The sequence below is a fragment of the Myripristis murdjan genome, chromosome 14 (genome assembly GCF_902150065.1).
Source record: "Myripristis murdjan chromosome 14, fMyrMur1.1, whole genome shotgun sequence".
NCBI lineage: Eukaryota > Metazoa > Chordata > Actinopteri > Holocentriformes > Holocentridae > Myripristis > Myripristis murdjan.
This window is the reverse complement of record NC_043993.1, coordinates 24,205,382-24,217,662: the sequence shown is the minus strand read 5'-3', so window position 1 is coordinate 24,217,662 and position 12,281 is coordinate 24,205,382. Positions and strand designations below refer to the sequence as shown.

Genomic DNA, 12,281 nt, shown 5'->3' with positions numbered 1-12,281 from the left:
GGAGAACACAACAGTACAGTAACACATAACACAAACCCGTTGGAGCACAACATTTCAAGATATGGGGACCAGATGCTCCGGTTTGCCTGGGATTGTCCCGGTTTTGAGCTAGCTGACCCAACAAATGTCTGTAAAACACTAAAATGTATTGGTTTTCAACATTCACCACCAAACTGTCCCATTCTTTAACCATTCACGTCCACAATTTGAACCGGACATACACATATTATCACCATTGGTCACCATTTTCTGCAGAATCTAATAGTGGCAGGGTCAAAGCAATCTAACCCTTGGAAGCCAGCAACATCATGTTCAACACAGCTAGTATCTTGTATCTAGTGTCTTGCTCTATAACCACTTAATGGGTTCTTCACTCCCACATTTCTTAAACAAACACAGACATGTTATACATCCAAAAATGGTCACCATTTTCTGTTGAATTCCATGATGCCAGGACTGAAACGGCTGCAAAAACAGCTGGCTGAGAATGTGCCACAGTTAGCCATTTTGCCAGCTGCCTGCGCTTGTGCACACTGATGAATACCTGGTTATGTCTTAAAAGGTATCTGACAATCAGTAAATATGTTACATTACACTAATTCAATCCTTGTATTTTGTGTTTACTGGTGTTACTATCCAGTTTTCCAATAAACTAGGTTTTGGTAGATTCTGGAAGAAAAAAAAAAAAAAAAAAAAAAATATATATATATATATATATATATATATATATATATATATATATATATATATATATATACATATATTTTCCATCTGCTGAGGCACTGTCCATGGTGTTGAAAGGTGCGCTCAGTAGGGTGTCCTAAGTGCTGACATTATTGGCCCCCATCAGCTCATTCTGGTGAAAGTGCCTACGGTGTGCACATAAGTTCATACATGTGCTCGTGCATAAACATGCGGTACACTTAAGGATCTCGGTTTGTGAGTTTGAAAATATGGTCACTATAGTCAATATTGTTTGTGCAGTATGCAAATTTAGATACAATTAAGTTAAATCATTGTATAATCTTAGGGCACAAACTTGGTCTTTTGATGGGGCTTGGCAATGTCCTGGCTTTGTTTACTTTTTTGAGTCACGACAATCCAAGCAAAGAGTTGTTGTTGTGTCATCTCATTGCTGTGGCAAAGAGGACACAAGGCTGTGTCATATCAAAATATTATAACCATAGCTATTTTGCAGCAATCAGAGGATTTTCAGGGAGAAAAACAATAATGGTGCTGGGACTACACAGCTTTGCATGAAATGTTCATTTAAATGCATGGTACCACACTTAAGAGCAAGAATATGTTTAACCAATATTTGTTCTGAGACGGACAAAACATTTTCAGCCCCCTGGCCTTAATCAGCGTCAAACACTGATGGGCGCTGGAGTGCTGAAAACATTTTGTCCTTCTGAGCAACAACCTGCTCATGTGCTGACAGCTGCCTTTGTCTCTGAGAGTGAGGAAGGTCAAACATGGTCGGCGCCAGCGGGGAATCTGAGTGACTCTTGAACTTCTTTTTAAACATTTGTGATGACTAGTATCCCTTTGGCTGTGGTGAAAAGAGGAGATTCATCTGTACAACTAGGCGACTCCTGATGAATATTAAAGATTGCAGTTTGGCACTCAGTTTTTATTGTAATTTATCTTAAAATTGTGAATTTCAGTGTAGTGTCATTCATTCATTCATTTGTTTATATATTTATTCATAGTTTTGATGGTTTGTTTGTTTGTTTAATCATCTATTTATTAATGCAGAATTATTATTTTTTCATTATGTTCCACTTCAATTTGAAAGCAGTGGTTTGTTGTTGTCCTTTGTATTCAGCTAAATATGTATATTTTTAATGGGTCATAAAAAACAAACACTCTACCCCAATTATTAGAGACCCTCCCACTCATTGTAAACAAGCTCCGCCTCCACCCAAAAAAGATAGAGCAAAGTCACAAACAAGTTGAAACACCGGCACTGATGGAGGAGGAACCTATGACTGAAGCAAAAGCATTACAATTGATGCTACTGGTATTTTTTTAGACAGTTAAGGACAGTTATTAAAATTTTACATTTCTTATCTGGGCTACTGCTATCAGGGAAATTAGTCTAGTCCTACCAAGCTAATACCTCATTTCACTTCTTAACTCAGAAGCTGGACATGTGGAGCTGTAGAGCTCTGCAAGCTGAGATATAATAAATCAACACTTGGGGTGCTTTCACACATGGTGCTCGTTTGCTTTGTTCAGGGGTTAAAATGATACAATTGTTGCATTTGTCCCTTGGTTCGTTTGTGCTCACACGGCAACATTCCACTGCGGTCCAAAGTTGGAAACAAATTGGAGGGAAACATATTTTGGTGCAGATTACATTTGTTTCTGACATATCACATATACATTTCTAATCAACATATCTTGTTCCCATAAAACTAAACTGCTTGGCTAACACACATGATTGGTCCACATGGCCTGTTTTGATGTGTCACAGCAAAACTATTAGCCTTGATGGTAATAACTTACAGTTTGCACACTTTAGAATGTAACCCAAAGGTCGCCCAGCCATCACTGTTTAAGCATCAGCTGCACTGTAAGCTGTGCCATTTTTTCCCTAGAAAAAATGTGATCGAAGTGATGCCACATGGCTATGATGTATTTCCACAGGTCCTCTCAAATACATTACTCATAACTGACTTCTGCTGTTAGAAGTTGCCACAATCAGTGTTGGACCCTTTGAGAACTGACAGCATTTCTGTAACACAGTGAGAATACACAGCACTGTTTGGACAAAGGGCAACATGTGGTTTTGTCCCTTCTTTGATTGAGATTGTAATTCATGTTTATCCCTGCAGGGGGCACTATTTAAATATTACATACTGTTGTATACATTTAAAGCATTGCTGGCTGGGAGTCCCCTGGTGCTGCAGAGTTGCTTCTACGCATTCAGCTCATGAGATTGCAGCTTCACTGGGACAGAATAGTCAATATTAATGTTGTGTTTGGCTTAATTTGCTTGAAATTAGCTTTTGCATGTCCTCCTCCAAACCTGCTGAATCTGCTGAATTCTTCTTGTTCTGATTTCACCCAGTAGGAGTAATGTTTGGCTACTGTACACTTGAGAATAAACAAAACTAATACAAAAAGTAGTCACTAATTAATAATTAAGTATTAATAATAAAGTTAACATGGTCTCTTTTTCAGTTTTTGACCCTCAGAGAATAAATCGGAATCCTTTAGATGAACAATCAGCACATCATCACTGCATTGCCCGTTATTTATTATTCATATGCAGTTCTTCATCTCTGTGTATAGAAAATAGACTCAACCAACATGTTTTTTTCACTGGTGTAAATTGGCTTAGCAAGGCTCTCCAGGTGATTTCTCTCTGTCACTCATTAACCTGCAGCTGATCCACTGAGGATAGGCTGAAGCTTGGTTACTTCTGTCCCACTTTGACTATGAATACATGCCATTGGTCTTATCACATGACTAAAAACACACTCCCACATAAATACATCCGCACACAGTGTATTTTTGTTATTTTCTAAGACACTTTTTGTGGCAGTTAACTGTCACCAGAGATGATGAGGCTACAAAACAAAACAAAAAAAAAAAAAAAAAAAAAAAATGGCTGTGTTGCATTACACTGTCACGGGGCATACAGATGAATGGGTCACTTTAAGATGCACTGTCAGCCAGCAGGCAGCGTGGGTCAAGGGGCCCTTCCCTTTACATCTTGGCTGGCACTCAGTGAAAAGATGACAGAAAAAGTGCGTGCAAATGACAGGTCAGAAACTTCGCATATTAATCTTCCCTCCCTCCTTCCTCCATCTCTACCCCTCTTTTTCTCTCTCTTGCCCATTTTTTCTTTGTCTTTTCTCATGCGCTCAGGTATAACCTTATTATTAGGAAACTTAACATAAGAAAAGCCTCGTGTTTTTTTTTTTTTTTTTTTTTTCATTAAAAAAAAGTAGGGTAACCCATACCTGAACAAATGTGAAGAAATGCCAGTAGGTATGAAATTCCCATAAAACAGGCAGGCATCATTCCAGAGCAGCTGATAGTCCACAGTATAATGTGCTTTGTATGCCCCTCTAAAACACAACTTCTACTGCAGGGCGCTGATGGGGATGTCAGGGTGGAGGAGAGTCCCCGAACAACTCCGCAAGCACTAACACAGATAATAACACTCCTCGGATTGCTGTTTCCTAATTTATCTTTAAGTTCAAACTAGTCGGAGGCATCATCGCGATTTATTCAAGAAATACTCCACTTAACGCCACTTGGATCTTCTCTGGTCCTGACGAACTCCTCACTTCCAAATGCTGATAACTTAACGGGATTCATCGGTAATCAGATGGTCTTTTTTCCACTTCAGAGAAGTTTTCCGAGCCTGGAGTAGAAAGCATGAATCCAAAAAGCGTGGAAGCGTCCACTCACTCTAGTCACTTTAATGATTTAAATGTGTAGTTTTCCCCCTTTGCGCCGACCTGGTTTCGTGGGGCTGGCGCTGGTTGGACGAGGCGCCGTGCGTCCTTGCGCTCGTGTTGGTGTGGTTTTTCTAGCCAGTTGGAGGGTTTTTCTGTTGTGCTGTGGAGATTCCTACATGTCAGGCACCATAACCAAAGAAGGCTGCACTCAAAGCGCGATCAAGACAACCGCTGGGCTTTTGCATGAAGGCAGTCTCTCAGGATACTATATCCTGTTCAAACATTTTTAGAAAGATATTGTACAGATAGGCTGCTACAGCAAAATTGCATGTCTCTGTTGGAATATTACAGGGACATTATAGGGACAGCGGATTTGAAATACCATAGGATAATATACCATCACAGACACACTCTATGTCCCCATAAGTGGGCCTCTAGTTAATGCAAACTTTTCTTTGATAATAAGAACAGTCCTCCTTAACAGCATGAGGATACATGACTCAGTACAACTGATTAGCCTCAATTGGTCGCATATGCAAGAATATTAAATATTGCATATTGAAATAAATAAATAAAAGGGCACCACCTTCCACAGCATGTCTGTAATATTCCATAGGCTTCTGCTCCACTTAATGACCTTGACTATGGTTTATGATAACCTACTTCTCATTTCCTATAGTATATCTGCAGTATTTGCACTTTTACTGTTTTTTTTTTTTTTTTTTCATGTTGAAAAGTAAAAGAGAATCAAGTCGGTACACTTGGGAAAATGTTGCCACATAATCCAATTAGAATGTGCTTTTAAGTAGATAGGTGGCAGAAGTGTTGTACTTCTGCCAAAGATTATACTTTGGCAGACATGAATCTTCAAAAAAAAAAAACACACCACAGGAGAACTAGATGGCATTTCTACATGCATCATAAATTTAAATGCTGAATATGTCAGCTGATGCAGAGTTCTGGATATCAAACAGATTGACCTATTAACTAATTGTAGGCTATCCCGCGTCACATATGTGCATTTAAATGGAGAGTTATTTGAGATGAAGAAAGCTTGGGTTGCGTCTGTTTAACAGTTCATATGGCTGTGCAGTAAGCTACCTCTGACCTGTTAAAAGTCATTTCCACTGCGGTTATCTGAGCAGCTCAAGCACTCCCTCTGCTGGCTACAGTACCGAAGTACAGTCTTGCACAAAGCGAAGCAGTCATTGAACAATAAGGGCAAACCTCTCCAGTATAGGAATTGCATTAATATTCGATCAAATAGACTGCTGCATAAATGATCTGTGCAATTTTTGGTTAATATCAATTATCAAATTATTTGTTGTCAAAATCACTCCTTTCACTTATATGACCTCCTACAAAAATTAATTTAGTATATTATACTATTAAAACAGTCTATTCCAGTACATTATATTACATTTTGTTAGTGCACAGAATATGATTTTATTATCCCTTGTATTGATAATACTGCTATAATCCATAATAATATTGTAGTGAATAGCAGATAGCTGATTTAATAGGCGAGCTACTTAAGTTATTAGTCGATAATACTATTATTAGCAGATACAATTTTTACTACAACTACTAATACATATATATGTCATTGTGTGCACATCAGTATATACACAGTTCATTTGGGACATTTTAAATGCCATGCAAAATACACATTGTAGAAATAACAACACCACATCTAATTTAAACAAATGTTATTAGCGATAATGGATTTCTGTCTGATTTCAACCATCATCTACATCATATACATATCATGCTATTGACCTCTTGACCTAATCTGTAATAGTTTTTTTTTTTTTTTTTTTTTTTTCCTTTGTAAGTCCTTTCCATTAATATCACTGGGTATTCAGTGTCAATTATTGTCTGCTAGGCCTGTAATGGACTGGCAGTCTGTCCAGGCTCTTTCCTTGCCATTAGGATAGGCTCCACTGCCTGGGAGACCTTGAATAGCAATGGTAGAGACAGACAACAAAAGGATGAATGAATAAATGAATGAATGAATAAGTTAAGTATCTCACCTATTAAATCAACCATCTGCTATTTACAGATATTAGATTAAATTCGATTCATGTTGATACACTTTAGAATGTTTTCTGTAGGAGGGGGAAATAAATATTAGTGCATTCATTCCTTCAGTTAAATGTCTATGCTATACGTTTGCTATAGTTGCTCTGAAGATTATGGATTTAATGTGCCTCTCTCTCTCTCTCTCTCTCTCTCTCTCTCTCCCTCTCTCTCTCTCTCTCTCTTTCTCTCCCTCTCTCTCTCTCTCTCTCTCACACACACACACACACATACACACACATACACATACGCACCACATAATCAGGAGTTATGTTCTTGGCATAATGAGTCACCTCAAACTGAGCAAAGTCAAGTTTACTTACTCAGCTCTCCCTGCCCCTTTTGCCTCAAATCCCTTAATTACCCATTGTAGACCACTGGTGGCTCTGCTGCATGGAGCCAGCTCTCTGAGCCGAGCCATCTCTGCAAAGGACAGCGGAATACACTGTGGCCAGTAAAATATGAGAAATCACGGCCTCACCACAGGCGCATTTCTTCCTTTACATAACATCAACTCAGTGTTTCCATTCTTTTGATGCATTTACCCCCTAGACTCACCCTGCTCTCTTTCCTCTCTTTTTTCTTTCTTGTTTCTTTATTTGTTTTGCTCACTTTGTCTTTCCCTGCACAACATGTTGGCCACAATACAATTGCATCCACATGTATAGAGCTGTCTTATTGCATTATACAGGATATTGTATAGAGCCCGTCATTTTTCTCTCCATATCCCATTTATTTACCAGATTTGCTATTTTGTACAATTTTCATGCTTACAGAAGGTACAGAAGGTAGTCTCTTTCTGTTACCATTTGCTTTGTTTCCATTGCTCTCTGGAGCCTCTTATTCATCCCTGTATGACTTTCCTGCAGCCTGATTGGCTGAAACTGAATGCATACATTAGTCACAACATGGTATGGTATTGGACATGTAATTGCTGTTCTGTTAGAGTCTAATTTCATGAATACAATAAGAATCAGTTGGCTGCCACCGCTGCAGTATCACTATAGAGGAAATAAATAGAGGATGTAGAGGTTCACAATGAAGATAATTTTATGCATGTGTGGCCTCAAACATAACAACAGGTGCAGCACAGACAGCTGAGTGAAGGGTTCATAATTTCTACTGCACATGTGACAACTAGTCGCAATCCAATGCATCTCCAAGATGAATACTTCCAGGAACAGATGGTGGAAAATGGGCGCAACGACATGCATGTCCTCATGGCAACACAGCATATAAACCGGTAAGGATTCCAAGAAGATAATGCTAAGTATGGATACGTTTTCCTCTTCTTTCTGTAGACTCCAGCCAAAAGTTGCTTCTGAGCCAGAGAAAATAGCTTCACAAAGCAAAAGCCACAATCCCCAAACTATTAATGGAGGACCACATAATTTGGGATCTCAACAGGCATTGTCAGCAACAAACTTGGCCGACTTTATCCCTGATTACTCGCCATTTGCTCTTTTTCCAGCTATGCATTTTAGTGACATCTTCCACATGAGAAAAACCAACAAAATCAAAATCAACACCATAAAAACTAGAAATGGAATTATTACACTTTACCCACAATCTGCAGTGAAGGACCTCTGAAATTCATTATCTGTCAGTATGGATTTGAGAAACTGGTGGATGTTTTAATACATATTATGATTGTAGAGCATCCCTTGAAGATACACATATATCTGTATAGCTGTGCATGTCACACAGACTCTGACTGTGGCACCATCAGCTGCTCCTTTTTATTACCCTATTTTTTCACATTAGAAGTTTTATTCCTTATGCTTTTCCTATACTCTTTCCATTTCTGTAACAGTGCATCGTCTGGCTCTTTCACTGTCTTCCACTTGTTTATTTTTTTTTTTTTCTTTGCCCATTTGTCAGAGCCTCTTACAGCACACAGTGCTGCAGTTGTTCAGGGTCATGCAACACGTTCAATATGACAGACAACCTTTGTATTCACTATGCACAGCACTCTTCTTCCAAATTGACAATCTGGCAGCAACCACCATGGTCCTATCAGTCGTTCAGACTGCTAGACATCCTCTCAGCCTCCCTCGATTTCACTTTCATTTTTTTAATAGTCTGGGAAGAGTTCAAGAATGAAAGAAAAATAGACTTCTTATCTTGAGAGAGAAAACTGAAAGATCAAGAGTCCTTCTTTCTACCATTAGCTCTGCATAGAACACATCGGATGTAAACTCTGAGGCTCACATTCAGCACCCATGAAAGAAAAAAAGTCCTTAAAGTGCCATTAGACATATAAGTGAAAAAAAAAAAAAAAAAAAAAAAAAAAAAAACATTTTCTACAGCCATGTGAAATATCTTCTCGATATTAAACTCAATTTCTCCAAGGCGTCTTACACTGTCAGGACTGCACCATATATAAGCAATGTTTTGTTATCCTCCAAAAATCATAAGGGCTAGTAGGAAGAGAGGAACTTTTAAACATTTGACACTTCCCCGTGACAAAGCCCTTGCCATAAAAATTCTGTCAACGGAAAGGGGGAGGGGATTGAGCTGCACTGGCTTTGTATGGAGCACTTCAGGTCTACAGCTGCTGAACTGGCATTAACTGGTATTACAGTCTTATGTCAGCAAAAGGAAACATAGTCTTTTACCAAGGGATTTGAATCAATTGTGACTTTAAATGTATCAATCCAGAATCAGCACAATCTGGATTGCCAGCATACTGACTATGGGCTTTGTGTGGGTTTAGACCCTGCTTTGCAGCCATTTTTACATGATGACATCTAGGCAAAAACATGGACAGATGACAAAAGAAAAAAAAAAAAAAAAGAAAAGAATAAGGCTGGTTTGGCCTTTTGAACATTTATTAGATAATGTGCAAGTGTATGCTTTGCCTTAAACATATGCAAAGATACACCACTGGCTAATGTATTACTAAGGCCTAGTGTTAGAATAGTATCAGTGTGACTGGCACTTAACTATAACAGGAGCATAGTCTATGAACAATCATAGCAATGTGTTGTGTGACTCACACTAGGAGCCATGAGGGTGTGAACACGCTTAGTTCATCAACAGGTCATCACAGGTCTACATCAGAAAAGAACAGAGGTGTTGGATGCTCAGCCAAAAATGTGAAGCCTTTTTTGTCGCGGATTTATAGTGGCAGTGACAGTTTTCTGAACCTGGTCTGTAGCTCTATTTTATACACTATGGCATGTACTTGTTCTTTTTTTTTTTTTTTTTTTTTTTTTACAATTTCACTTAGGCTTTTGTGGACAAATGAGTGCCTTGGACTTGTGTTTTTGGTCTTCCTGGGATATTTTTGGTTTTCTTTCATTTGTGCAGGTTCAGCGTAAGTAAAGTATTTCCAATCACATTTCATTTCAGCCGCTTGTGAAGGAAGAATTTAGATCATAAAAGAACTTTCCTGCAGACACTGACTCTTCAGAGCATATTTCCATAGGCTCAAGGGAAACACTAAATGCAATTCAAAATACTGCAGAATTTCCCAAAGAGGATAATGAGTTATATTGTGTATAACCTTGAAAAAAGACAAGCTATTCTACTGTTACAATTGGCCTTATAGTTCGATTGTCTCTTGCATTATCCAATGTATTATATAGTTCAGGACAACTTGACCGCTAGCAGAAGACAGATAAACCAGGAGCCAGATGTACTTTCTCTATCTTGTTAGTTAGGTCTGTTGCATTAGATACACACCCAGTCAACATTCACACACTAGCATAGCACATTCCAGAAACAAAGCGTGGACAGTGGTTGGCCTGTCCATGTCCGGGTAACTGGCCAATTATTCTCGGTTGCATGTAAGTCCAACCTATGTACGGGGCAGGCCCAGCCCATTAAGATAAATGTGCATCATTTCCTAATATCGGGGCTCATTCTGACTGAGATCCGGCGAGAGCTCTGTCACTCTGAGACCAGCGCTGCCTTGCTTAATATGTGACCATAATAAATATTTCATCAGAAAACTGAAGATTGACTCCGGTCAGTTCTTGGGCTTTCAACAAAAGAATCAGGAGCTAACACTACAACTATTTTGCAAGCAAATTAACCAGTTTAACTTCAGAACTGTATGATATCCTGTCTGCAAATGATTGCATTTAATCTTATGAGATGTGGCACACTCTTCCAATAACAGCATGCATGGCCATGTATACAAACAACACACTGAACCACCATCACTCACTCAGTTCCTCTGTGGAATACTGCTGAATTGTGTGGGCTGTTTTTTACCTGTAACACTGTGTGTCCTTGTTATAAAATGGCTCTTTTTTCCAGTATGCTGTAAGACTTGCACATCCAGGACACAGACCATACCTGTGTATCCAAGACTGTTGTCCTCTCCATGTTCGGATACAGGTGTGGGGTTGATGCTCTCACTGGTCCCTTCAGGTTTGTCTGAGTCTGTTTGCAAAAGCACAAGGACAGTGTTATAACTCCATGTATGTTATCAGTTCAACACTGTCTTGTCCCTTCACAATAAAGTCTTCTCTCTCCAGACCTTAGTTTAACATGAAAGGGCAACCGGCTGCCTGAGCTTCACTGACAAATGAATGTCATGGACGTTTCCAAGCACCAGCCATGCTGAGCCACAGCAAGGTCATAGGTAAGTTTGATTCCTGGAAGCTGCAGAAAAAATAAGCGAGGTAGCCTTCCTATAGTAAATGATCACTGATAAGTAATACTGGGTTGGGTTGATCGATTCAGTGCATTATGGTCATTCAATGGTACTCACAATGTGCAGAGTTGCAAGGGAATGGAGTGATCAAACTAAAATAGACTACATATTCCATGTATTATGCACATATACAATAAGATTTCAGCAATGATTTTTACTAATGAAATACATAACTCCCAAAGATAGTAGAAAAGTGACTGACAATGGCTGAATTAATAACAGGATCATTACCAAACTCAGCTCAGTGAAGTCTAATAATCTCCAGTGTGTGATTAGTCTTTGTATCAGCAAGAACTATAATTGTGTTGGAATTTAATCTCTGACAGTGTAAGCATATGTTGTTTATACTTAATTCAATTTGCTATAACAGACGACTCAAACTCTGTTTAAGTTGTGATCAAATATTAAAGAGTGTTTTATGAGGCATCAATTATTAAATCAGATAATTACCGATAATCCCCTTGTCATTAACAACTGTGTGTTTTTCTCTCTGGAGTTTGGTCAAATTGTGAATTACTAAATCATTGATTCATTGGTGCATCTTGAATTCACAAGTCCACTGGATGTGTACATGTGACAAGTTCGACACAGTGTACCTAAGTTAGTTAAGCTTAAAGGCATCAACAATTTCCATTTATTTACTAATATTTTGCCTCTATGGTGAGAACAGCATAGATATTTTAAAAAAAAATATACCACTAGAGGGCGCCATTACGCCGTCATGTTGTTGGGGTTAAAGACAAAAAAAAAAAAAAAAAAAAAGAACGAGCAGAAAACAAGCATCATCATATATTTAAGCCATCAGCAACTGGAGTGCAAAGTTTTCCAAATTTATTGATTAGAAATCTGAATAGATCTATTAAATAATATTTGTACTGATCTGATCTGATCTGATCTGATCTGCTTTGAATGGCCAAAATGGACATTACATCATTTTCTAAATTTATAGACTTAGCATTTCTATAGGATCCTTTGCTCTCACTCTGGTTTTGCACTATCTAATGCACCGACAGTGCAAAATATTAATATTTGGACATAAACTAACAAAGGCTGAGTACAATAATAAGATAAAAACACAAAATTCATTAACCTGTGCATCAGCATAAATCACATATAAA

General features: G+C 38.4%; 1 protein-coding gene across 1 annotated transcript in view; it reads right to left on the bottom strand.

The window, feature by feature from the left end:
• LOC115371711 (roundabout homolog 1-like) overlaps positions 1 to 12,281 on the bottom strand; it is a 105,394-nt gene that overhangs the window by 92,039 nt on the left and 1,074 nt on the right. Inside the window, exon 2 of the mRNA XM_030069187.1 lies at positions 10,803 to 10,889. Within this exon, the coding sequence (XP_029925047.1) occupies positions 10,803 to 10,889 (87 nt within the window). The remainder of the gene's footprint in view (positions 1 to 10,802; positions 10,890 to 12,281) is intronic.